Source organism: Sceloporus occidentalis, unplaced genomic scaffold (assembly GCF_023333645.1).
Source record: "Sceloporus occidentalis isolate IW3139 unplaced genomic scaffold, rSceOcc1.0.p SCAF_53, whole genome shotgun sequence".
In the NCBI taxonomy this organism is placed as follows: domain Eukaryota; kingdom Metazoa; phylum Chordata; class Lepidosauria; order Squamata; family Phrynosomatidae; genus Sceloporus; species Sceloporus occidentalis.
This window is the reverse complement of record NW_028317033.1, coordinates 1,829,142-1,856,620: the sequence shown is the minus strand read 5'-3', so window position 1 is coordinate 1,856,620 and position 27,479 is coordinate 1,829,142. Positions and strand designations below refer to the sequence as shown.

At 42.6% G+C, this 27,479-nt stretch overlaps 1 protein-coding gene across 1 annotated transcript; it reads left to right on the top strand.

Moving 5' to 3' along the window:
- Nucleotides 1-137: 137 nt before the first annotated feature.
- Nucleotides 138-26,292, top strand: LOC149288181 (galactose-3-O-sulfotransferase 2-like). The gene is made up of 3 exons (XM_089491955.1): nucleotides 138-175; nucleotides 8,030-8,318; nucleotides 25,450-26,292. The coding sequence occupies exons 1-3, from the start codon at nucleotides 138-140 to the stop codon at nucleotides 26,290-26,292; spliced, it is 1,170 nt and encodes a 389-aa protein (XP_089348081.1).
- The last annotated feature ends 1,187 nt before the right edge of the window (nucleotides 26,293-27,479 follow it).

Below are 27,479 nucleotides of genomic sequence, written 5' to 3'. Positions count from 1 at the left end.
TTATTATGAGATGTGCGTGGGGGCTTTTTTATTGTTTCCATTTTTTATTGGGGGGATGGCTTATACGATTTCTGAACCTAAGTTTGTATAGAGCAGACAATTTCCCCTACATGCCAGCTAGCAGGGCCAGACGGACGATGACAAGGTGCCTCTCTCATCTAGGCCATCTCATGAGGTAAGTGCAGCTCAGAACTGGATATGACGGGCTGCACGTTTTTATGCTTAGTGTGCGGCCACCGGTGGGATATATGCAGGGCCGGCCTTTGGGGTGTGCGACCTGTGCGACGAGGAAAGGTAGGAAAGCATTCAGTGAGAGTGAGAGTGGATTGGTATATGTGTGGATTAGTGTATGTGTGGATTGGTGTGTGTGTGGATTGGTATATATGTGTGGATTGGTATATATGTGTGGATTAGTGTATATGTGTGGATTGGTGTATATGTGTGGATTGGTGTATATGTGTGGATTAGTGTATATGTGTGGATTAGTGTATATGTGTGGATTGGTAAATGTGGATTGGTATATATGTGTGGATTAGTGTATATGTGTGGATTGGTAAATGTGGATTGGTATATATGTGTGGATTGGTATATATGTGTGGATTAGTGTATATGTGTGGATTGGTATATATGTGTGGATTAGTGTATATGTGTGGATTAGTGTATATGTGTGGATTGGTATATATGTGTGGATTAGTGTATATGTGTGGATTGGTATATATGTGTGGATTGGTATATACGTGTAGATTGGTATACGTGTGGATTGGTATACGTGTGGATTGGTATACGTGTGGATTGGTATACGTGTGGATTGGTATGTGTGTGGATTAGTATATGTGTGGATAGGTAAGTGTGTGAGAGTGATGGGTGTTATGCTGTACCATTTCCAATGTCTTTTTCATGATCTAATTATGCTCTAAAAGTACATCATAACTCCCATCATTCTATACTGTTCCATACAGAGGGGGTAGATAGGGAGAAGGGAGTGAAACAGGGGAAAGGGGGTAGATAGGGAGAAGGGAGTGAGAAGGGGTAGATAGGGCAGAAGAGAGTGAGAAGGGGTAGATAGGGCAATCATACTCCTATCATGCCTGGAATCTGGGTATGCCTGGGCATGATAGGAATGTGATTGCTGTTAATCATATATATATATATATATATATATATATATATATAATATTATTTAATAGTTTTGTCCTATTTTGGTGTGTTACTTACTTTAAATAAAAGTCATATTTGGTTTTGGCCAGGTAAATGCTGCAGTTTCGGTTTCAGTCCAGAATTCATTTCGGTGCATCCCTATTACTAAGCCAGACAATGAAGTGGTAGGCCTAGACCACATCAATGTTTGGCATAGTATATAGTGATTGGGGTTTTGTTACAAGTTTTGTTACAAGTTTTTATTCCGGCTCTGGATATATGCATCCGCAAGCTGCAAAAGTTTAGTACGTGGCCATGTGTGCCTAACTCCAATCTCATCCACTGTATCTATGTATATAGAGATTAATAATCTATTGTTGTTAACTCTTAGAGTTCCCTGCACAGATTAAGACTAATAAAGTACTTCCCCAGAGGATGAAGTTAAAGAAACGTTCATTATACACTAATAAACCACAAAAGTTGATGTTCACTGCGACATCTGACAAGGTTGTATAACTTGAAATTCTAATTAGTGGCTGGGAAATTCCAAGTGTGTGTCCCATTGAACACTAAATATATAAGATATGTACTGATGGCAGGTGACGCATTTTATCTGCGAAGATGAAAGGTGTGCTGACATAATATGCCGAAGGGGACAAATGAGAATTTCAAAAGTCATTTTACAATTCTAGGGGAAAATTTTATCTAGACAATTTTATATTAGCACAATTAATTTAATTACATACCGTATTTGCTCGATTATAAGACGACCCTGAATATAAGACGGCCATATAGGAAAAAAGTTTTACCAGTAATTCATGTAAACCATGTGAACAATTGTTTGTTAATAAAAGCTATGATTGAGAAAATGATGAGCGTTAGTTGTCTACGGGAATCGCGTAGAGCTCTACACGCTGCCCGGACTAAGCACCGGGGACTCAGAAGCACCGGTAAGTTGGGGGGGGTCAGAACACAGGAGGATCCAGGTCCCCTGCATCGCTTCTTAGTCTAATAGTCAGACCTATTTGAGGTCTGATTATAAGACGACCCCGATTATAAGACGAGGGTTATTTTTCAGAGCATTTGCTCTGGAAAAAACCTCGTCTTATAATCGGGCAAATACGGTATTACTCTTCCAAAATTACTTCTTCCAAAAAAGATCGCAAAAAAGCATTTATATAGTGTAGTGGTGCAGTGCATTAGCTACCAAGGCAATAGGCAACCTTATTTACCTCTCTTGGAGGAAGCATCATTCTGGCCAGGGTGCAAGAAAACACGTCTGATCCCGACTAGCATACAGGGATCATTCATTTGTGACGTTACAGGTGGCTTCCACTGCAGCCCCTCTATAAAAATATATAGATTAATTCTATAATTAAAGAAGCACTAAGTAAAGCACAGAGTTGAGGACCATAGACACAGTGGACGGCCAAGGAAGCTTAGTGAATCAGATAAAAAAAAAATAAAAAAAATACTTACTTCCCTTTGTAAGATGTCTAGCATTGCCAGAAAACAGTGGCACCCTGGTAGACCCATCTGCTGTCCGGCTATGTCTACTCAGAAGTGGCCCTAATGGAAAACTTGTGGCCAAAAAACTATACTTCCCATTTGGAAATAAGACCAAAAAAAACACAAGAACTGGGGTACAGAAAAATAACAGTAGGATGCTCTGGAATGATAAGTCAAAGTTTCTAAATTTGTAGCTGTGGCAAAGTTTGTTTCCCGAAGGGCTGGATAGTGGTAGAAGAATGAGTGTTGGCAAGCAACAGTGAAGCTGCGTTTCCTCGAACTAAGTCAGGGGTTTGGTCATAATGAATGGCCTCCCCAGTGATGAGAAGTACAGGCAGATACTTATCCATCATGCAAAACCATAAGAGAGACACCTGATGAACCCCACAGTTATTCTGCAGCATGGCAACGACCTCAAACGAACAACCAAAAAATAAACTATTAACATGTCTATTTTTCAAATAATTCTTACTTTATGGCATTTCTTCAGTCTTAACATGTTAACGGTCATGTTAACTTCTTCATATGTCAAGTGAATACAAAAGTTCATGCGATCTACAAACATCTTCTGTGTACCAACCATTAAAAATAGCAAGGTTGTTAGCCATAGCCAATAGCACCATCCATTAGCCATGTCATGTCTGTGTATTTTAAAGTCTATGCAGTAAGGAGAGGGTATGTGAAGGAAGGGTAAGAGAGTCTACCTGGTGGGTGAGGGGGCACTTGACTCTACCTACAACTGAACAAAACATAAATATATAACTGCAGTGCTGTATCAAAGGAGATAATTCAGCTTCAGCCCAAGTCAATAACTACAAGTATATTTCTCACTACTTTACCAAAAAGTTTATTTTTAGCTTAATTAAAATGATTACATTACAGTCCATGTAAACCAGTCCCTTTTCATAATGCAGAAAAAAGGCAATGCTTCCATTTATAGAAAAAACATTTTTTTTTCTAGTTGAGCTCATTCAAATAAATGTTTAATATTTATTTTAAATCTGAGTTCATTCATTCAACAAATTCTAGTAGGTCCTATAGATAACAATTACCTTTTACTCCAGAATAGTTGAAAAAGGAGAAAAACAAAGGGTGGAGTCAGATGGAAAAAAAGGGAGGTAACAAAAAGTACATATTTGAACACCATGAAAGGAAAAAAAGAAAGAATGTATTATTACCACAAGAACACACGAGACAATAAGAAGGTTAAGCAACACGAGAAAGCATTGATTCCAGAATAAAAGAGATCATCAATAATGATGATACTGACGTGGTGCTGCAGGTAAGAATGCAACTCATTATCTAGTCTGCTAACAATATTCTAAAACAGGTTTTGATAATACTACAATTACCTGCACAATGTATGCTTGAATTTTCGCTTCCGACTGAGAATTTTTTTTTTACAGAACGCACTTCTACGCTAAATTTTGGGTATCCTATATAGGGTTATTTTAGCAATAATATGATTCCAATTTACATTTTAAATTATAGTCGGTGGGCTTGGTAGTAAATACTTCAATGTCTGTTCTATATATATATATTAGAGGGTTTGTGTGTACATTTGTGCATGTTCTGTAAAAACATTTTTCGGACTAATTATGTCATCATGTAGCAAGTGTAAATAAAAACATTCAAAAATGAGTCGTATATGAAAGCCCAGGGGAGCAATAGTTGCCTCAGAAGGCTATGCGGCTCCAGGTACAGCAAAAAATCTGAGCTCCTACAAAAGATGGACATTAGGCACGGACAAATGGACATAGGAAATTGGAGCCCAATGTGGCACAATTGGTTGGTATGTTATCGTTTAATGTATCGAATTATATTTTATTTTACATGATAAATGATCAGTGATGTTTATGTGACCTTTTCTTGCTGCTTGAAATAAGATCTCAAGAACATTTATTAAACTTAACTAACATTGGAAATCTAAACATTTGTACTGATATCGTATCTGCCTTCATTAAACAACACTTTTTGTCCTTGACACCTAAAAGGAAAACGCAACATATTGGCAAATAAGAAAAACACACTTTGATTTGTCAGTAGCATGCTCAAAACCTTCATTAATAGCAGAGTTGGGGGAAAGTAAAACGAATAGCCGCAGTTATTATGGCAACCAAGAATATAAAGGGATAATAGGGTATTTAGTGTAGAATTGTTGAAAAATTGTACCTTTTTAAAATAGAATTAAATACATAGAGTTACTACAAACTAATAAAAAATGCTTGAAAATGTTCCTGTGCAGAAAATACCAAGTAATACAGATAGAAACGGCCAACAGTTACATTGTCACAAAGGTATCATCTTTGACTATAGACATGGAAAGGTAATACTTTTTGGGGTAATTATGAGCTTTTATTTATACCACTTTATGATACTTCAGTACCATCGGAAATGTGATTTCTCGTAGCTGACTCATGTGCCAAGTTCTTGTGATCTGTAGATACACATATTAATTGGGAAAGGGCTAATTATAGTAACACGCATATAGTAACTGGGTTGATCTAATTAAGCATGAGTGTGCAGGAGAGCTACATCTACAAGACGAACTGAGTTGTGTAATAGCAATTATTTATAGATGAATTTTACACCAACCGCCAATCTCTTTTTGCAGGTGAAGCTTACTTTGGGTGGTCCATAATGTATAATTCATAATGAAAATTGTGTGAGTCAAAATGGCATCCTCCTTGCATACCCCTGCTTTTGTGAATAAACCCCTTGTCCTTTGTTATCACTGATGAGTTGATTACTGTAAGAAATGTGTAATTTTCTCAATGATTACGTAAATGTTTTCTTTTTAATTATATGTGCAGGAAAATTACACACCCGAAGACTTTTGTCAGTGCTCTTGTAATTATCGGGATAGCATCCGTGTACATCTTACAAAATAATATTGCGTGTGCGCCATTTAGGTAAGTGACGTAGTGGATTGTCGCTGTGTATAATGTGTTCATAGGATCTTGTTAGGTGTAAATTCAACACAAACTGAAAGAAATCAACCTGATGATGATAATAAAATTATTATTTTGGGAGATTAGAAGATATGGCAGTCAGCACTCCCGTCAGAAATTTTGGGGCCCCTTACAGAACAAATGGTCTGGAGCTCCTTTCATAGAGGACCTCCTCCACACGCACACCACCAAGATTTTCTCTTCTACTCATCTATTTTGGTGAAAATATGGCACAGGGAGGCTGCTTGGGACACTGATAAGCTGTTTAGGGACAAATAGGGCACAGAAAAGCTATTTGGGTACAAAGATGGCACAGGCAAGCTGTTTGGGGGGCATATATACGGTACAAACGTCCTCAAATCAAAACAAGCAGATTCATGGGCACCTCATAGGCAATCCATGAGTACAAAATAGTGCCAGCGTTGTCTGGATAAAATTCAAAGCTTTATTATCAGATCATAACAGGATGAGGAGAACAGTGTCTCACGCGTTTCATCTTAGCAGGCTTAATCATAGACAAATAAAACAAGAAAAACATCCAACTATATAGCAAACAAAATACCTGTTGGAAGTTAGGCATACGCCCTTCTTCCGTGTGTGTCTGAACACATACAAAATTCTATAATTAACTCTTGAGCAGTGAAATGAATAACATGACATATACAAAATTACATTATTAAGCATTAAAATCAATTACATAGTGAGAAAAGAATCAATTCTAGTTATAGGGATATACCTTATTTGTGAAAAAATAAGTCTTTTAAAATCAAGATATACATAATTCAACAAAATAAATGATCAAGAATCAAAAATAAAAATAAATATGCAATGCAGTGCAAAAACTACATAATTAGGAATAATCACATACAAATACAACAAATACATTAATTCGACAAATTTTATTCCCACTTTCTATTGATGCCCAGAAGGGCCTTAGTTCCCGTTTTGAAAATCCAAAATACTGCTTTAATATCACCTCCACAAGCACCTAAACGACATTGTTCAATACCCAAATATGAAAAATAGTACATTTTCCCTTTTGAACATTGGTGAAAATGTCTGCTTACATGGGATTTCATGTTCTTAATATCTGGAATATGTTCCCCTACACGCTCATGTAACCTCCTACCTGTTTGCCCTACCTGTTTGGATTTTAAATTTTTTACAAATTTTATTGCAATTAATGTATGTTCTCATTTTATATTCTTGATTTGCATAATGAAGAGTTGTTGAGACATTCACAGCACACACATCTTTTTGAATCATATGGGTATTAACCATATGTAGTTAACCATGTCACCCCCATTTTGGTTTTAGAATGATCTGACAAATAAATAAATAAATCATTTATTATGTAAGGAACATGCTTTTCTAGGAACAAATTTGATTCCATTTTGAGTCCATCTTCTCCAAAACTCTTCTCAATTTAGGGTCTGCTTTTAAAATACAGATTTTATTCTGAATAATATCCCTAATCTTCTCAAACCACTGACTATAGTCAGTTATAAAAAATGAAGTATAGTTATCATTGTTTTGCGATCTGTCAGTTCTAGACATAATTGGACCAGCATCTAGTAGGGTGTTCCTATGTCTGCACTTTGCTTTGAGATACGCTCTGTTAACAAGTTTCCATGGATACCCGCTTTGTGAAAATTGTACCTAACTTCCAACAGTGTTTTGTTTGCTATATATTTGGATGTTTTCTTGGGTTTTTTTTGTCTATGATTAAGCCTGCTAAGATGAAACGCGTGAGACACGGTTCTCCTCGTGCTTTTATGATTTGATAATTAAGCTTTCCTCCGGACAATACTAGCACTATTTTGCACTCATTGATTCCCTATGAGATGTGCATGAATCTACTCGTTTTGATTTGTGAAGTATTTACTGTAGTGGAAGGAGACGCCATATTGTGCGGCACTCAGTGGGAGTAGGCCACTGGTAGTGGATGTGAAGAATTCGGGGCTGCTGAATACTGCCTGTTTTTCATTTGTTTCAGCATATATGGTATAGACAAGCTGTTTGGGGACAAATATGGCTAAAATAAGCTGTTTTTGGCACAGGCAAGCTGGTTGTGGCAAAGATGGCACAGATATACATTTTTTTGTGGACAGAGATGACATAGACAAGCTGTTTGAGGAGATATATGGCACGGACAAGCTGTTGGTGGGCATGGATGGCATAGACAAGCTTCTTGAGGGTAACACTGACCAGCTGTTTAGTATATATTAAAAGATTGACTATGTTTTCTCATAGATATGAGGGGCATATTGTGATTGTGAGTGCAGGCGGCCTCAATTGGGAGGCTGGCACACAAGTTAAGTTGTGTGCGGTCATCACTAGTGTTAGCCAGGAGCAGCAGCACCAGAGAAGGAAAAATACAATACCGTATATATTTGCATATTTGTTCATTCATATTTGTATGTCTTTTTAAGGTTTTCCCGGCAAATAAAGACTGGCCAGGGTAGAGAAAATGCAACCATATGCCAACCAAAGACACACATTTTCTTCTTAAAAACTCACAAAACAGCCAGCAGCACAATCATGAACATACTGTTTCGCTTTGGGGAATATCACAACCTAACAGTCGCCTTTCCCACCTACCAACAAGCACAGTTCTTCTACCCCTCATATTTCAGATCTACGTATGTGGAGGGTTTCTCAAAGGACAGCAAAAAGACATTCCATATCATGTGCCATCACCTGAGGTTCCAGCTGTCTGAGGTATGTCCAGTGGGAACATTGGCATTTATTGGTAAAATACATAATCTTAGACACTTGCACTATTAATCACTAAACAATTTTATCAATAAGAAGAAAAATAAAAAAGATACTAATATCTAGTAAAGTAGACATAAAATTGTACAAAAAAAAATTCATTTTTTTTTTAACATTTGTATAATATTAATCAACGCTTCTAGTGTTCATAAAAGGGAATGTGAACATGATACATGTGCTCTGAGTTTTAGAAAGTAGTAAGTATAGTCTTTGTAAGTAGCATATGTAGACAAGGTGAGTCCAAGATAGAGAGGATTATGAATTAATAATCACATACCCTGTGTCTATCTCTACATCTTCCCACATGAGGAAATTACAATTCAAAACTGATAAAGGTAACACGATTGTGGTTCTTGATTCTTTGTTTTACAAAGGTGAAGCTTTGAGACCCGCTTCATATACAGTTTTAAGTTGTGATCCAACTAGTGTTTTTTTAAATCAACTTAAACTCCTAGTGGATATAGGTTTATGTGATTGTTGCTGAGTTTTTTGTGGTTGAATATCTGACGGTACCTATAATATTCTATCTCTTACCAAAAGTACATAAAACCTTTTGGAATCCCCCAGGGAGATCTATCATCTCCGAGAGTGTGACCCCTAAATGAGAACCTTTCCCAGTTGGGGGGATTACCATCTCCAGGGTCTTGTTGCTGGTCTGCATGGATATTTAAGAAATACTAAGCTTCTTTTACACATCATGAGCAAAATCTTTTCGAAATCCAACTATAAGTGGTTAACTAAAGACGCAGTATCTTTTTATTCATGCATACCGTGTATGTAAAGGGCATGGAGGCTGTTACTTTTTACTAGCTATGATTCCGCACTAGCTGATTTTCTAATACAGTTTTTGTTTACCCATAATTATTTTGTTTTTGTGGACCTGCAATGGGAGCAACATTTGCCCCATCATTTGCCAATCTGATTTAGGCAGGATGCCAGCATTTGAGAGGGGTATCGGTAATCCTTGTAGGGAAGGATTTGTACATTTATTTTTGGTGACTTGAATAAGTTGAAGTCATCTATCGTACTTTATTTCAGGTACATTGATGAATTGATTCTTACCTGACAGAGCATTGAACCGGAAGCTTTTTATTTTTTTTGTAAATATATGTTTATTGTTTTATCATAACAACAGAACAGGAGATAAGTGGGGAAGGGTAGACAAAAAGGGGGAAAAAAGGGGTCCATAAGTCCACAGAATACAGGCATATATATATAGCCCAACGCAGTGAGCCAACTTTGTCGAACACAGGGCATAGACAGCGGCAAGAATAATGCAGGAAGAATAACACAGTGCGTACCACATTGACATACCAAAAGTAAGGCATCAAAAATCGTGTCAGCAGAAATCCGCCCAGGTATGAACTGTAGATCGAATAGGGGGCCTCAGGGGCCGATCAAAATAGGACATGATGGGGGTAAGTGTGGAGACGCAAAGATGTAACATCCCTGACATAACAAGGGAAGGACACGGGAAAGGATGTCACACAAGAGGGAGACGAGAAGACAAACAGAAAGGAGAGAGAGGAAAGAAAGAAAGAAAGAGAAACAACAAAAAAAAAAAAAAAGGGGGGGGAGGGTGCTCCCAGAAACCAGCACAGCGCCCCACCCCGGAAGCGACCTCTCACACCTGCAACAGGGCCCGAACGTCGGAGCTCCCAACATATTCCATCCAATAATACCACGTCTTCCGATACCTCTCACTTTGATCATCAGAGGACATGGCCAACTCCTCCAGAGACCTGATATGTTCCACTTTCAGGATCCACTCCCGAAACGAAGGTGGCAGAGGATCCTTCCAGTGAAGCGGGATTAAAGCTTTCGCTGCGTTTAGAAGGTGAGGCACTATCGACTTCCTATAGCTAGAGACCGATTGGTCAGTATGATGCAAAAGGAAAAAAGCAGGCGAAAACGGTACCTGACGGTCCGTGAACCGGGGCAAGAGCGAATGGATCTGACGCCAGAATGGAACAATCCTCGGGCACTCCCAACATAAATGTAAAATTGTCCCTACCGCGGAGCCACACCTCCAACACGTATCTGGCACATCCGGGAAGGCAGCATGGAGAACGTCAGGGGACCTATACCAACGGGTCAGGAGTTTGTACGAGGTTTCTTGCAACTTAGTACTGCGTGAGCTTTTATGGGTGAGGAGAAAAATCTTGTCCCAGTCTTTCGGGCTTAGAGAGACTTGCAGTAGCTGCTCCCAGAAGCCTTGAAAACGCAGCGGGGCAGTGAGTTGCGTCCGTAAAAGAAGTTGATATAATATCGAAACACTATGAGGAGGGAGGGATGGGCCAGTGCATAAGAGCTCAAAATTAGTAAGAGCATGCGCCATGGTATGTTTGCGAGCCAATTTAGTGAAGAAACTCAGCAATTGACAGTAGTGAAATTTATCGAGAATGGTGGGCGGCCTGCTCGGTATAATCGTATCTAATGGTCTCAACCTGCCACCAAGTAAGAAGTCGGAAATTGGAGCCCTGTCCGTCAACGTGGTAGACAAAAAAGGGCCAGCAACCTGTCCCTGCGGGAAGTCAGGATTATTTCTAATGGGCGTCAGGGATGAGGGATACGTCGTCAGAGAGTGCGATAAATGCAGCGAGTGTAGCGTGAGAAGCGTAGCCTTCACAAACGGGTGGGTGCGGGCGAAAGCTCGGGAGTGGTGGCGCGGCAACCACAAGAGATGGTGCAGGGGCACAGAAATCGCCTGGGCCTCAATACCAACCCACAACTTGTGTGCCGGACGATGGGACCACTCCAGGGCTCGCAAGAGGTGGCAAGCCTGAAAGTACAGGCGGGGGTCCGGCAGACCCGCGCCTCCACTTAATTTAGGCCTGCATAAGGTCGCAAACTGGATTCGAGGGCGCCCTCGAGACCATATGAAACGCAGAAACATGGAACGTACCGAAGTGAAAAAGGCCCGGGGGATATCTATTGGGAGAGACTGGAACAAAAATAAAAGCTTGGGCAATATAGTCATTTTGAGCGTGTTAATTCTCCCAAACCATGAAATATGTTGAGGGGACCACGCGCTGAGGTCCTTCTGAATAGTAGACAACAAGAGAGGGAAATTATGGCGGTAAAGCTCCGACAGGTCTCGCGTAAGTCAGACCCCCAAATACCTCAGCTTCTCCCCACACCATTTGAAGGGGAAGCTAGAACGCAAAGAGCGTCAAGCGGAGCCACATTAAGGTTCAGGATATCAGATTTCGAATTATTAAAATCCCCGTATTCTCTGAACTCACGGAGGATGACCGGGAGCGTTAGCCGCGGTTGCGTGACAACAAAGAGTAAGTCGTCGGCATAACCCAGGACCTTGTGCATGACGTTACCAACTAAGAGGCCCCGAACGTCCCCGTTCTGCCGGATGGACTCCATGAAAGGATCCAAAGAAAGAATAAAAAGTAAGGGAGAGAGCGGGCAGCCCTGTCTGGTACCATTCGTGATAGAGAAGGAGTCAGTTAACACTCCATTAACGCGCACCCGAGCCGAGGGGTGGGAATAAAGGGAGGAAACCCAGCGCTTTATATTTGGTCCAAAACCCATATGATCCAAGACCGCAAACATAAAGGACCAATCCAACCTGTCAAAGGCTTTTTCAGCATCTGTTGACAGGAGGATGGTTTCAGTCCTGGAGGAGATCGCATAATGCATTAAATTCACCGCCCTAAGCGTACTATCTCGGGATTCGCGTCCCGGCGTGAAACCTGTCTGATCGGGATGTACCAGGCACGGGATAAACCGCTACATTTGAGTGGCTAAAATTTTGGAAAACAATTTGAGGTCTGCGTTAAGCAGGGAAATGGGGCGGAAACTACTGCATTGCTCCAAATCCTTGCCCTCCTTGGGGATCAGGGAGATGTTAGCCATCAAGGTGTGTGGGTGAATATCCCTCCCCTCCAAAATAGAATTAAATGAGCACACCATCTGTGGCCCCAGGACATCCAACATCTTCCGGTAATAAATCAAAGGGAGCCCGTCCGGGCCAGGACATTTCCCAAGCTTAGACACCTTAACCTCCACCCCCAGTTCAGCTATAGTGATAGGGGCCTCCATACTATCCGCCTGCTCCACAGACAACTTATTCGTCAGCGTTCTAGAAAGATAAGCACGTATCGTAGCAGACCTGGCAGCCCGATCAGCAGATGAATGGGCACCAGACAGATTATAGAGATTAGAATAATAGTCCTTAAAGGCAGACATAATCGCATTGGGAAGCCTGCGGTGGGAACCGTCCGCCGAACGTATCTTAGGGACATAACATGGCCGGCAGCGAGTTTTCAGGGCTCTAGCCAAATATTTACCTGGTTTGTCCCCGTGCTCATAATAAAGGGCCCTCAGCTTCAGAAAAGAACGGCGTGCTTTAGAGACCAACAACGAAGAGAGGTCCCTACGCAGAAGAACCAATTGCTGGAAGGCCTCATCAGTAAGAGAATCTTTATGGGCCTGCTCTAACGTCGCAATGTCGCGATATAGCTTCCCCAGGGCCGACGCAGCAGCTTTCTTGCGCTCAGATCCGACCTTTATTAAATGACCGCGAACAACGCATTTATGAGCCTCCCACACAGTAAGAGGGGATACGTCCGGGGAAGCGTTATGCGCGAAATAGTCAGGAGGGAGGGAGCGTGTGTCAGTCTGAACTATCGGGTCCGTAAAAAGTGATTCGTTAAGACGCGTTGAGGACAGAGACAATATCAACGGTGCATGATCCGACCAGGTAATCAGACCATAACAGGCAGACAGCAATTTGGGGAGATGGTAGTACGGCAGGAAGAGATAATCAAGTCTAGTATAAAGTCTCCTGGCCGTGGAAAAAAAACTGCAGTCCCTATCGCAGGGGTGAAGCGCTCTCCAGCAATCCACTAGCTGAAGATCATGAAGTAGAGCTTTCATTTTTTGGGAGACATGCGGGGGAGTGCAGGAGTGCCCTTCGGAAGTATCCAGTCTGGGTTCAAGAGCTACATTGAAATCGCCGCCCAGGATCAAGAGACCCTCTTGAAAGGAGCGCAATAATCGCAGAATCCTGGAAAGACAACGGTGTTGCTGCTATTAGGGAGATACACATTAGCAAAAGTATAAACAGAATCCGCGATAGTGCCCTTGACAAAAAGAAACCGACCATTAGGGTCAGACATATGAGCCTTCTCGAGAAATGGCGTATGTTTATCAAAAAGAACCGCCACGCCTCTAGATTTAGACCTCTCGTTATTACTGAAAAACCCCATCGGGTAATGGGCATTAAGTAAGGTAGGTGCATTGGGCGACCGAAAGTGAGTCTCCTGAAGATAGACAACAGAAGCCCTATGGTATTTCAGATCTCGCAAAAAAAGTGAGCGTTTTTCTGGAAAGTTGAGGTCCTTCACATTATAGGAGACGACAGTAAGGGCAAGACGCACACAAGGGGGGCGCTGCACCTGCACAGGAGCCATAAAAGAGCCGAAAGGAGGGAAGTAGAAAATAGAAAGAGAGTAGAGAGAAGAAGAGAGAGAGAGAGAGAGAGAGAGAAAGAAAGAAAAAAAAAAGAAAAAAAAAGGGGGGGGGGGGACGAAGATTACAAGGAGAGGGGAGGGGAAAAACGGGGAAAAGGAACAGACAACACTTGGAGTGAGTATCGGGAAGGAAACGGGCCACCCCACAGAATGGAGGACAGCAACCGCGACCACCCCAATTGTATGGGACACTCCCGATGCAGGGGGAAGTACCAACCGCCCGAGAGAGGACCGAAGGAGTCAAAGGAACAATGAGCAGGGGGATCCCGCCGCCGCCCATAACCTGCAGAGCGATAATCCAATCCCGCATAGGGAGAGTAAGAAACAAAAAGGAACACAATGTAAACATAACATGACACATTAGTATTTATTGGCAAGAGATAGGGCACAACCCAGGTAACAAGGTAAATGAGCACGGCAACATAGAAACAGGAGGCGAGGCCTCTTGGCAAATCACATGACCGACCAAACGGGTGACCAGAGAACTGCAACCCATGAGCAGAGAGAGAGGGAGGAGAGGCAGCAAAGGGGAAATAATCACATAATGCACTCTCCCCCGTCCCTCTCATCGCCACAGGAGGAAAGAGGCAATCACACATGTGGTGCATAAGTAGGAGCTCATGGCCCCTATCAAGCAGAGGCGACCAAAGGTCCCATAAACATGAAGAAAGAAAGGGAAAAAAAACAAAACAAAAAAAAAACAACAAAAAACCCCCCCAAACAACCCCCCCCAACCCCCCAGTAAGACAGTGTAAATGTGAGTGCGTGAGCGTAGGGCCAGCAAGGCAGAACAGGCCATCGTGGGGCAAAAGAAAATAAGAAAAATGTGTGTAGGCGTTTGACAAAATGTATGTGTGCTTGTAGGGGTGTAAGCTGATGATCAGTAAGACCAAACGCAGCCTAACATCAAGCCGGCCCCACAACCAGCAGAAAATGTATAGCGCGACAGTGGTACCCCGGCAAGAGGGGGGCGCGATATCAAACTAGGAAGACAAATGTAGTGAAAGAAAAAGGCGATCATTGTCCCGAAACGTCAAACTTCATGGCGACTGACCACAACAGCAGAATGTGAAGCAAAAATACAAAACCGGGGATAGAGGGGCATCCAACATGCGCCCTGCGGGCCAAATGCGGCCCGCGAGACCTCGAGGTGCGGCCCGCGTAAGATCGGCAGCCAGTGCAACCGATCTTACGCGGGCCGCACCTCGAGCATGTACTGGCTGACTTGGCATGATAGGAGTGTGATTGCTAACAGCAATCAAAGTCCCATCATGCCTAGGTTCCAGCACTTATACATCCGACCAGTAAATGCTGGAACCTTGGCATGATGGGACTGTTAGCAATCACACTCCTATCATGCCAAGTCAGCCAGTACATGCTGAAACCTAGCTAGCTGCCCCCTTGTGTATTGATGCTGCCAGCAGTATGGGGTCTACACATCACTTACAGCCACCCTGTACCAGCATGTACTGGCTGACTTGGCATGATAGGAGTGTGATTGCTAACAGCAAGCACAGCCCCATCATGCCTAGGTACCAGCATTTACTGGTTGCCTGGGTATGATAGGAGTGTGATTGCAGTGTGGACGCCAGGGCTGGCTTTGGGGTATGCAACCTGTGATCTATGCGTGTAATTTAGGGGGTTTTAAATATACCTTTTAATGACGTGTTTTTTTGTGAATTCCAATTGATCTATACCTGCAAAGCTGGGGTTGTGTGTTATTCTGTAGATCCATATCTGCTATGCTATGTTTCCATACATTATTTATGTATACCTTGTAAGAAATTATGACCCTCTTACAGGGATATTCTTTTAGGGAATGTGTGACGAACAAAGCACAAATACAAGCATATAGAAAAATGTATATTGATATTGAATTAGGTCACTGTTACAGGTTATAAAACATATAACATACACAAAACATTTGATAATTATCCAAAACAAAAGGGATACTTAAACAAATTCTTGGGAAACCTTGCTCAGCTCACAGGCTTCTCCCGAACGACATCTTGCGCAGCTTCGTTCTGAGTCTCCTGACCCAGGACACTTCTGTTCACTGCGCTCTTTCTCTGTCTCTTCTTTCTCCGACTCTCCTTTCTCTCTTACTCAGACTCTTCTTTCTATTGCAGCCCCTAACTAGTCATCCCAGAATTCCTTGTACCTCCCAGAAAGTGGTTCACCCAACCCCTCTTTCCAGAGATTTCCTGTATGACCCAATTACGGAGGAGACAGGTAGTCTATGCAAACATGCACACAGTTATGTTAATATACATCGGATTCAGTTGTCTGACCCCCTGTGGGGTATCCCACCTCTGTTGGAGCCTTTGTTCCAAACCCTTTGTAATGCATTACTATGCAAGTTACCTTACATTGTAAAACCAGATATCGCACCTTATAGAAACCCAAATCGTCCCCAAAACATTACGCAATAAATGTAATGTCCCATTTTAAAGGCACCCTTCATTTCTTACAGTCCCCACCTAGAGGGCGAATGACTCACATAGAAAATGAGCCCTCTCAAATAAATAAATGAGTACATTTACCACGTGTGGTTTGAAAGATTGTATGTTTTCACTGAGACACGAGTGACCTGACAATCACAGATATTTAAAATTTAGGGTACTGTAAGGCATAATTTAGCCAAATCAGAGGCACTCACAGTTATCATTTTTCACTAATAGTTTGAATTCATTCAGCCATATCTTTAACCTTCCATTACCCTCTCAGACTTGGCATCACTGCAACCATTTGTGTTCACTCCCATCACTCTCAGGTACCTGTGCCACCAACACTGCTCCCACCATAGCTTCCTTTAACCCTCGAATTGCATGCCTTGTTCTAGGCCTCTGACCTCTGCCCACCGTGACATCTGGTGTATTTTCACACCAACAGCATTCCCTTTGCTGTTCACTTACACAGTGTATTGAAGAGACCACACCAGAGAGAAACTCTGTTTATTGAATGTGTGTAGAGGTGATACTCGTGAAGGTGTTTGCGCACGTTTACTGAAACCTGTATAACTGGAGTGGGTTTGTGCTTCAGCCCTTGAAGGTGTTTGATAATTTGTTAATTAGCCCATGGCTTCTGGAAATTAAAAGATAATCTACACAGAAAGTGTGTATTGTTATCTTGCCCAAATTACTAGTGGTTCTCTTATCCTTCTTGTCTCAGCATTAATATCTGGCTTTACAGATCTAAAACATTGTAAACACATAAAATACACAAAACATACATACAGTACATAACAGATACTAAAATACTAAGACTTCCTCACAACAACAGTAACCATGTGGTATCTTCAGCATCCACTTTGAGAATGTTAATTTTAAACAATCTCTATGAAGATGGAGAGAGAACAAAAAGGAGATTGAATGCTACCATTACATTCACAATGTCTTGGCAGGATGCAATCTATATAAAATAAAATATAAAAAGTCTGTTGCCATTCAGAAATATGAATAAAAATCAGATTGAGGCTATATTTTGTTTGTAACCAAAAAATTAAGACAACACAAAAATCTAGAACAGCAAAAATATATACCGCTGAAAACCAACAATAATGTTACATAATCACATCTCTCCACTGTGATCAAAACATAAACCCCATATTGGCAACAATTCGCCTAATCTATGATTTTAAATGTATTTAATCCACCAACAAACAAAAATTAAGGTATCTGTAGCTGGCAGTGCAGGCGTCTTAAACTAATAAAACAAAAATAATTAGAATTTTTACCTGACTGTACTGAACGAATTTAGAGGCTTAAGAAAAATAAAAATAGATATTAAGGTCCTCTATTAATATTTTGAATTTCCTGCAAGAAATCACACGTGTTAATGTCCCGATCTCCTCACAGGTTTGTCTCCTTTCTTTTTTTATTTTAGTATCGTTTCTTGTCTGAAAAACAAAACCTTAAACAAATAAATTAGCATCATATGTTGCACACTAGTTTTCTTCTGATTTAGCTATCTTTTTGTTTCCTAGCATTTCTTTTATTCTGGACACTTCTGTCTTTACAATGTCCAGTTCCTTCATATACACCGTTACTTTACACTGTAGCTCATTTTTCTCTTTTTCTACTCTTTCTTTCTGTGCCTTAATAACATGCAGAGGCGTATCTACTGAAAATAGCGCCTATGGCAAGCACTGAAATTGCGCCCCTGTCCAAATAAAAACCCATTTACTAGCCCCTGCTGCCTATATATATATATATATATATATATATATATATATATATATATATATATATATATATATATATATATTAGTCCCTGCTGCCGATAGCGGGTATAGATCAACACGCAAACCCAGATCAATTGAAATTCACTTGTGATCTCAGCACTGAAGGTATATATCAAATAAACAGAATCAGACATACAAGTCCTGTATTTGCAGGTATACAATAATAATATATGAAACGTAGCATCGCAGGTATAGATCAACTGAATAAGACATATTAACCCTGTATTTGCAGGTACACATAAATAATGTATGGAAACATAGCATAGCAGATATGGATCTACAGCATAACACAAAAACCCAGCTTTGTAGGTAAAGATCAATTGGAATTCACAAATAAACACGGCATTAAAGGTATATTTAAAACCCCCTAAATTACAGGCATAGATCACAGGTTGCACCCCAAAGCCAGCCCTGGCGTCAACACTGCCCACATAGAACCTGGCCAGCACCCAGATTACACACATAAGATTTGCCATCTTTGTCCCCAAATAGCCCACCACAAGTCAACTTTGTCCCCAAACAGTCCGGCCAGTGCCATCTTTGTCCCATATACACCCTGCCTGTGCCATCTCGGTCCCCAAGGCTCAAACCTCCTGCTAGTGCCATCTTTGCCCTTCCACAATTATACATCTATGATACACAAACACTTTTACAGTCACTCACTAATTCACACTTTAATTCAGAGAACTCATCCACACATTAACTCATGCTCTCCCTCATTCAGACAATTCATCCACACATTAACTCATGCTCGCCCTCATTCAGACAACTCATCCACACATTAACTCATGCTCTCTCTCATTCACTCAATGCATCCACACATTAATGCACACTCTTTACTTATATCTACCCCCCTCCCTCATCACTTTTTAACCCCCTCCCTCCCTCCCTCATCACTTTTTAACCCACCCCCTCCCTTACCACTTTTTAACCCCCTCCCTCCCTCCCTCCCTCCCTTACCACTTTTTAACCCCCTCCCTCCCTCCCTTACCACTTTTTATCTCCCTCCCTCCCTTACCACTTTTTACCCCCCTCCCTCCCTCACCACTTTTTACCCCCCTCCCTCCCTCCCTCCCCACTTTTTAACCCCCCTCCCTTATCACTTTTTAACCCCCTCCCTTATCACTTTTTAACCCCCTCCCTCCCCACTTTTTAACCCCCCTCCCTCCCCACCTCACCACTTTTTAACCCCCCTCCCTCACCACTTTTTAATCCCCCTCCCTCCCTCCCTCCCCACTTTTTAACCCCCCTCCCTCCCTCCCCACTTTTTAACCCCCCTCCCTCCCCACTTTTTAACCCCCCTCCCTCCCCACTTTTTAACCCCCCTCCCTCCCCACTTTTTAACCCCCCTCCCTCCCCACCTCACCACTTTTTAACCCCCCTCCCTCACCACTTTTTAACCCCCCTCCCTCCCTCCCTCACCACTTTTTAACCCTCCTCCCTCCCTCCCTCACCACTTTTTAACCCCCCTCCCTCCCTCACTCACCACTTTTTAACCCTCCTCCCTCCCCACTTTTTAACCCCCCTCCCCCCCTCACTCCCTCCCTCCCCACTTTTTAACCCCCCCCCTCCCTCACTCACCACTTTTTAACCCCCCCCTCACTCACCACTTTTTAACCCCCCCCTCACTCACTCACCACTTTTTAACCCCCCTCCCTCCCTCACTCACCACTTTTTAACCCTCCTCCCTCCCTCCCTCCCCACTTTTTAACCCCCCTCCCCCCCCTCACTCCCTCCCTCCCCACTTTTTAACCCCCCCCTCCCTCACTCACCACTTTTTAACCCCCCCCTCACTCACCACTTTTTAACCCCCCCCTCACTCACCACTTTTTAACCCCCCTCCCTCACCACTTTTTAATCCCCCTCCCTCCCTCCCTCCCCACTTTTTAACCCCCCTCCCTTATCACTTTTTAACCCCCTCCCTCCCCACTTTTTAACCCCCTCCCTCCCCACTTTTTAACCCCCCTCCCTCCCCACCTCACCACTTTTTAACCCCCCTCCCTCACCACTTTTTAATCCCCCTCCCTCCCTCACCACTTTTTAACCCCCCTCCCTCCCTCACCACTTTTTAACCCTCCTCCCTCCCTCCCTCCCTCCCTCACCACTTTTTAACCCCCCTCCCTCCCTCACTCACCACTTTTTAACCCCCCTCCCTCCCTCACTCACCACTTTTTAACCCTCCTCCCTCCCTCCCTCACCACTTTTTAACCCCCCCTCTCACCTTGAAGTCCAGCGACGGGAGCAGGATGTTGCTCTCTTCCTGCACCGCTCGCTGGTGCCCGCTGCTTCACTGCTGAGCGCCGTAATATGACGTCATATTTCGGCGCCCAGCAGTGAAGCAGCGGGCACCAGCGAGCGGCTTTTAAACACTGATGCGGAGGAGATAGAGGGGCGCCTAGCAACCGCTCGGCGCCCCTCTATCTCCTCCGCATCAGTGTTTAAAAGCCGCTCGCTGGTGCCGGCATTTCATGCAGAGCGCCGCAATATGCCGGCATATTGCGGCGCTCTGCATGAAATGCCGGCACCGGGATGGGGGTAGAGGGCTCGTGGAGGAGAATGAGGGGCGCCGAGCGGTTGCTAGGCGCCCTTCTCTCTCCTCCGCATCAAAAAAAAAAAAAAAAATGCCGGTGAGCGGCATTTAAAAGCCGCTCACCGGCGCCCCCCTTGGGATGGCGCCCATGGCACGTGCCATGGCTGCCATACCCTATATACGCCTCTGATAACATGGTAGGGAATCCAGGGCTTCATGTAGTCTTTTCTAACATCATTACCTCTTCCCTGAGATCCCCACCTAGTATAATTAAAACAATTCTTATCTCCCTGCCTCCAGCTATCAACCATGGGTCTTTCCTGAACATGGTGTTCTTTGGCAGCGTGATAGTGGCAATTTTTTGCAAAATGTCCTACTTTACCACAAGCAAAACATTTAAATGCTTCCCTTTTACGTATGGGTCCTTGATTCTTTTGGAGCCTGATTTGATATAACTGTCTCTGAAGCGAAGGGCTTGATACTGACACAGGCTTTGCAATCATTTTGCTGTGATTTTGGATGACTTTAGGATTAGAATTATTTTGCTTCTCATCTAAACCTTGCCCATCTATTTCGTTCACATCATCATTTTTTGACACTTTGACTGCAGCCACAACATCATTTATTTTCTGTAGCTGTACATTTAACTTGTTACCATTAGCTGTACAATTCACAGGATCATCCTCCCTCTTATTGCAAGCTGCTAGGGTCCTAATCTCCCCCTCTGCATCCTTCAGCCTCTGAGTAAGCCGCTCATTTGCACTACGCAATTCCTCAATTTCCTGCAAAGTCTGCTGGCTGCTTACACATAAAGCTGCAGCATTCTGTGCAAAAATCTTACACTTTTCAAGTTCAATGTTTAAACCTAGAACTTTTGCTTCCAAAAGTTCTTTTTGCTCTTTCATTGATTTGTACTGCTCCGCTATCCAACGGGCAGCAAAATTCAGAGCCGTTTTCCCCTTTGATTTGGATAATTTCTTTTCATAAATTGCCTTGGCCACACACTCCTGAGCTTGGAACCATGGATCTGAGGTTCCTACTATATACTTAATAATACCATCAGGGTTTGTGGCCCTAGCAACTTTTTTCAATAAACCCTCCATCATTAACAAAGCAGATGAGTTCTGAGTCTCCTGACCAAGGCCGCTTCTGTTCACTGCGCTCTTTCTCTGTCTCTTCTTTCTCCGACTCTCCATTCTCTCTTACTCAGACTCTTCTTTCTATTGCAGCCCCTAACTAGTCATCCCAGAATTCCTTGTACCTCCCAGAAAGTGGTTTACCCAACCCCTCTTTCCAGAGATTTCCTGTATGACCCAATTACGGAGGAGACAGGTAGTCTATGCAAACATGCACACAGTTATGTTAATATACATCGGATTCAGTTGTCTGACCCCCTGTGGGGTATCCCACCTCTGTTGGAGCCTTTGTTCCAAATCCTTTGTAATGCATTACTATGCAAGTTACCTTACATTGTAAAACCAGATATCTCACCTTATAGAAACCCAAATCGTCCCCAAAACATTATGCAATAAATGTAATGTCCCATTTTAAAGGCACCCTTCATTTCTTACAACCTGCAAATACAGGGTTAATATGTCTTATTCAGTTGATTAATACCTGCAATGCTGTTTCCATGTATTTATTTGATCTATACCTGCAATGCTACGTTTCATATACTATTGTATACCTGCAAATACAGGATTTGTATGTCTGATTCTGTTTATTTGAGATCACAAGTGAATTTCAGTTGATCTATACATGCAAAGCTTGGTTTGTGTGTTAATGTGTTGATCTATACCTGCTATCGGCAACTGGGGCTAATGTTAATATATATGGGCAGCAGGGGCATCAATACACAAGGGGCAAAAACACTAAGGGGGGTATAAACGACAATGCAGTGTGAAAAATCCACCCTGATGTAGACGTCTGTGACGTAGATTGTGTCCTGCTGTTTGTGTGTTTTTGGTTATCAGTGTAGCAGAGCCTGTCCTCGGTGTGTGTGTGTATAGGTGTTGGTGTGGCAGAGCCTGTCCTGGTGTGTGTTCGGTTGTCAGTGTGTCAGAGCCTGTCCTGGTGTGTGTGTGTGTTTGGATGTGGGTGTGGCAGAGCCTGTCCTGATGTGTGTGGGTGTCTGTGTGGCAGAGCCTGTCCTGGTGTGTGTGTCTGGGTGTCGGTGTGGCAGAGCCTGTCCTGGTGTGTGTGTCTGGGTGTCGGTGTGACAGAGCCTGTCCTGGTGTGTGTGTCTGGGTGTCGGTGTGACAGAGCCTGTCCTGGTGTGTGTGTCTGGGTGTCGGTGTGACAGAGCCTGTCCTGGTGTGTGTGTCTGGGTGTCGGTGTGACAGAGCCTGTCCTGGTGTGTGTGTCTGTGTCACAGAGCCTGTCCTGGTGTGTGTGTCTGGGTGTCGGTGTGACAGAGCCTGTCCTGTTGTGTGTGTGTGTGTTTGGTTGTCGGTGTGGCAGAGCCTGTCCTAGTGTGTGTGTGTGTGTGTGTGTGTGTGTGTTTGGTTGTCGGTGTGGCAGAGCCTGTCCTAGTGTGTGTGTGTGTGTTTGGTTGTTGGTGTGGCAGAGCCTGTCCTGGTGTGTGTGTCTGTGTCACAGAGCCTGTCCTGGTGTGTGTGTCTGGGTGTTTGTGTTCAGTTGTCAGTGTGGCAGAGCCTGTCCTGGTGTGTGTGTTTGGTTGTCGGTGTGGCAGAGCCTGTCCTGGTGTGTGTGTGTTTGGTCATCTGTTTCCTGGCACTTAATTTACAGTAGGAATTATTTAATTTATATTTATCCAGAGATAAAATGCCCCCCTGAAGTTGTAGTGACTTCAGGGGACAAAACGTTCAAGGCCCTGAAATCATTTAGTGGAAAAGTTATTTATTGCGTTATAATATTTATTTCAAGGATTAGTCGCACTCAATTGTGGCTTCAGGCTTCCCATGTTGAATGATCAAGTATTATTTTAGTCCAATAACAAAAGTATAATTCCATAGCACATTACTTTTGGAAATTATTAATGCCCCCCCAGTTTGACTGTGGTATCTTGTGTGCCCCCCCCTATATATTGTTTCTACAGTCGCCACTGGCCAGAGGTCTATTGGAATTTTGTATTGGAGATCAAAGAACACCAGGGTCTAACCTCAGAATAGGATGTGGCATTTTTCTTTTACATCTCTGTGCAGTGTGGTTCTTTAATTTATATATTTTTAGGGCCTGGACACTTCCACATGATCTTGTATGTACTCTTGATATAATTAAAGTTTTGCTGGTTCTAAGTGTACTGGCTAGCCATTCATTCATTTTTCAGTTGGCTAAAATCCAACTTTGTAACATTTCAGAACAGTTAATTCCCTCAGACTGAGAAAGTATACGGCTACAGGCATAGCTGATTGCAGTGATATAACGCTGATTTATTCCCCAGTCTGGTTGGGTCCCCATTGAGATCCTAATCCTTATATTTTACTTATTTCCAGTTTACTGTACAACAGAATTATTATTATTATCTTTTATTCATCTAGGCAGAGCTTAGTTTATACATTGCAGCTGTGCTTGCGTTCAGTCTGCGTATTTATATCTGGGCGAATTTAATGGTGGTTCACCTATGAGTAAGTCCTGTTTGGACGAAACCCGTCAGGTTGAGCACTAGCTTGGTTTTGATCTTTGCATGATGTTATGGTTTTAATTTTGGCTTAATAAAAGCTATGTTTCAGCACTGAAGACTGCAGGCTCTGCTCTCCTATCTAATTGCAGATCAGCTGTAGTCCTGTTTATTTTTCCCGGTATTTGACAGACACAAGACTTGCACAGATTACGTCAACAGGATTTGCCCCAGCACCTAGAATACACACAGTTTGCACAGATCTAGGGTCTCCTCTCAGTCAGGACTTCTTTGGGTCAAAGCTCCCCTCAGTCTGGCTCACGTGCAACCCTTTTTTCATGGATAGGTTGTCAAAATACACACATATGCTTTACTCTTACAAATGCCTGCCCATAAACACACACATGCGCATTCATAATTCCCTCTACACATAAGCATCCTAGCTTACACTTGTATCCACACAATTGCTTGCCCGAAAATATACTTTCTAAACGCACACACTGTCTCATTATCTCTTTCCTTTCTTCCCATCTGTCCCTCTCATTAACCCTTATCTCTGACTCTGTTCTTGCTCATCATCTCTCCCTTTTCTCTTGATCTCTCCTCCTATTTCTATTTTTTTCCTCTCACACTAACATACTCAGACACAAACATACACACAGCTCACATACCCTGCAAAGCCTCAGCGTGCGTCACACAGGCACATACACACTTAAACACTCAGGCAGACATCCATACCCAGGGACACTCACAATAACATACCCAGGCAGGCACACACCAATGTTCACACTGCTGTCTTTGATGCAGCTCGCCCTGTGAGCGCCCTATACCAGCATCTGAGTGGTAGAGGCTAATATAGTGAGGTACTTTAAACAAGTATGGGATAGGCATAAAGCTATATTTTTTTTCACAATTCTTTGCAGATTAGATGTCAGATACAGTGACGTCTCCAGCTTTCATATTTAGGGGGGCAAGAGGATCCAGGTCCCCTGCAGCGCTGCGGGGGATCTGGATCCTAACCCTGCTGCTTACTCGCAGCAGGGATAGATGAAAACGTAATCGAAACACCTGCCTGGCGCCCGGAACTGCGCATCCCTGCGCAAAAACCCTGAACCCCGCATTATTTTGATGGAGTAAGATATGGTGTTATCGGCTAGCAATCCTAAGGTTAATGGAGTATTGGGGGATTCTTTTTTTTGAAGCAGTTGTTATAACATTTATGTATTTTTTGATAGGTGGAAAAGGTGATGGACAATCACACATTCTACTTCACAATTCTACGAAACCCAGTCTCGCTCATGGAATCATCTTTTGCATACTATAAAGCCATGGATATATTTTTAAAAGCCAGTAGCCTAGAAGACTTCATTAACAACTCATCTTACTTTTACAAAAGCACTAGTGAAAGCAGCCACTATGCCAAGAACCTAATGGTGTATGATCTGGGTTTTGACCACAATAGTCCAGAATCGGCAAAGCACTTTAAGATTATGCAACAAACAGTGGAGACAATGTTTGATCTAGTGCTGATCTCAGAATACTTTGATGAATCTTTAGTGCTCTTGAAGGATGCCCTGTGCTGGACATTTGATGATGTGCTTTCATTTCCACTTAATAGTAGGAAAAACACCACCAAGGTGGTCCTCTCTAGTGAAACTCAGGATAAGATCAAGAACTGGAACCAGTATGACTGGCAGCTGTATGTCTACTTCAACAGGTCTTTCTGGAACAGAGTGGATACATTTGGCAGACAGAAGATGCAGCGAGAGGTGGAGGAACTTTGGAGGAGGAGAGATCAAATGTCTCAAGTTTGCTTGCAAGATGAGGTTGATCCTGACCAAATGCGAGACAAATCTCTGAGCCCTTTTCAGGCGGGAACAGCTAGGATTGTTGGATACAATTTGAATCCTAATTTAAATAAGACTTTTCAACATTTGTGCCAAAGATTGATTACCCCAGAACTTCAATTTAGTGAACTGTTGTATAGGAAGCAGATGAATAAAATATTGCTAAGCAGAAATAATAATCCCCATAAAAATCGGAAGACTAATTTTAAGTTATCACAAAACAGACTGTAAAAATATATGAAATATTTATATGATATAGAATGACATTCACCTGGATAAAGGTACCTGGATTACCCTGTGTGCTTGTTTTGTTTTCAAAGTGTGTGTATATATGGTAAAGTAGAAGGACCCTCATAACGCAATTTTTTTTTTGGGGGGGGGTGCAGCAGGTTGCCTTGACTGCTTTTTCTAGAGCGTATCTGCGACTCACCATTGCCAATATTAAGAAAATTCTCCTAATGATTTGAATTGTTACATATTGAATACTTAATTGGCAAACTTAATTCATGACATCATGGTACTGATTTGTGCATCTATAGAAGGTAAAGTTCACAAGACACTGGAGACTAAGGAAATCTTGCAGACAAATAAAATATAGTCTGTTCTCCTACATATGTAGCTATAGTTAATTTATGCCTTTATTTAGTGACTATCTTCTTTGTTCCTCTCATGAGTATGGTTCTTACACTCTCAACATTTGTTTTCCAAAGCAATGTTTGGGCCTCCAGCTGCCCCTCTAAATGACATCCCTATATTTGTGTGAGGGGCAAACAAATAGGATTAGTGGAACGGAGAACCAAAGACCCAGAGAGGGTCCATTCGGTCTGAGGTGTGCCATGACCGACGTACCAGGTAGGCCTATAGAGGGCAAAAAGAAGAAGACAAAGTTAGTCGTACCATAACATGACAATATGAATGACCAAGCTTATTAAGCGAGTGACGTGAAGGCATTACGCATTCCGGAGATTGGTTGTGAGATATAAAGAAGGAAACACGAGTTCCATCTGCCTAGCTTTTAATCACCTGGGCTGGAACTTAGACGCTGCTGAGGCTGCCCCGATTATGCGAGCGGGTTAAGGCCAATCCTGGTACGTAATAACCTAACATATCTGATAAACATGACTGACGACAACGGCTCCCTGGGGAAGGGCAAAAGAAGACTGGCTTTCGGTTTCCCAGTCAAAAAACCAACAAGGCTCCCAGGACTGCAACTGGGCACCAAACTGAGTTGGTAAGAAAAAACGTAATTCGTGTACTGATTCGTTTTCGTATGACCGAGGGACAGAACGAAATGATCAGCAACAGAACACAAGTCCGAGACTTCAGAGATGACGAAGAATAAAGCGTAATGGCCAGTACCCTCGGTCGCATGAACCAACGAAGGATGACCTACCGTCCCAGTAAAATAAGGACTGCAA

What these genes read in the sequence shown, in the direction of transcription:
- LOC149288181 (XM_089491955.1), top strand. Translation starts at nt 138, where the DNA reads ATGACAAGGTGCCTCTCTCATCTAGGCCATCTCATGAG. An exon ending in CATCTAGGCCATCTCATGAG is followed by an intron (nt 176 to 8,029) that starts GTAAGTGCAGCT and finishes TGTCTTTTTAAG; the next exon opens with GTTTTCCCGGCAAATAAAGA. An exon ending in TGAGGTTCCAGCTGTCTGAG is followed by an intron (nt 8,319 to 25,449) that starts GTATGTCCAGTG and finishes ATTTTTTGATAG; the next exon opens with GTGGAAAAGGTGATGGACAA.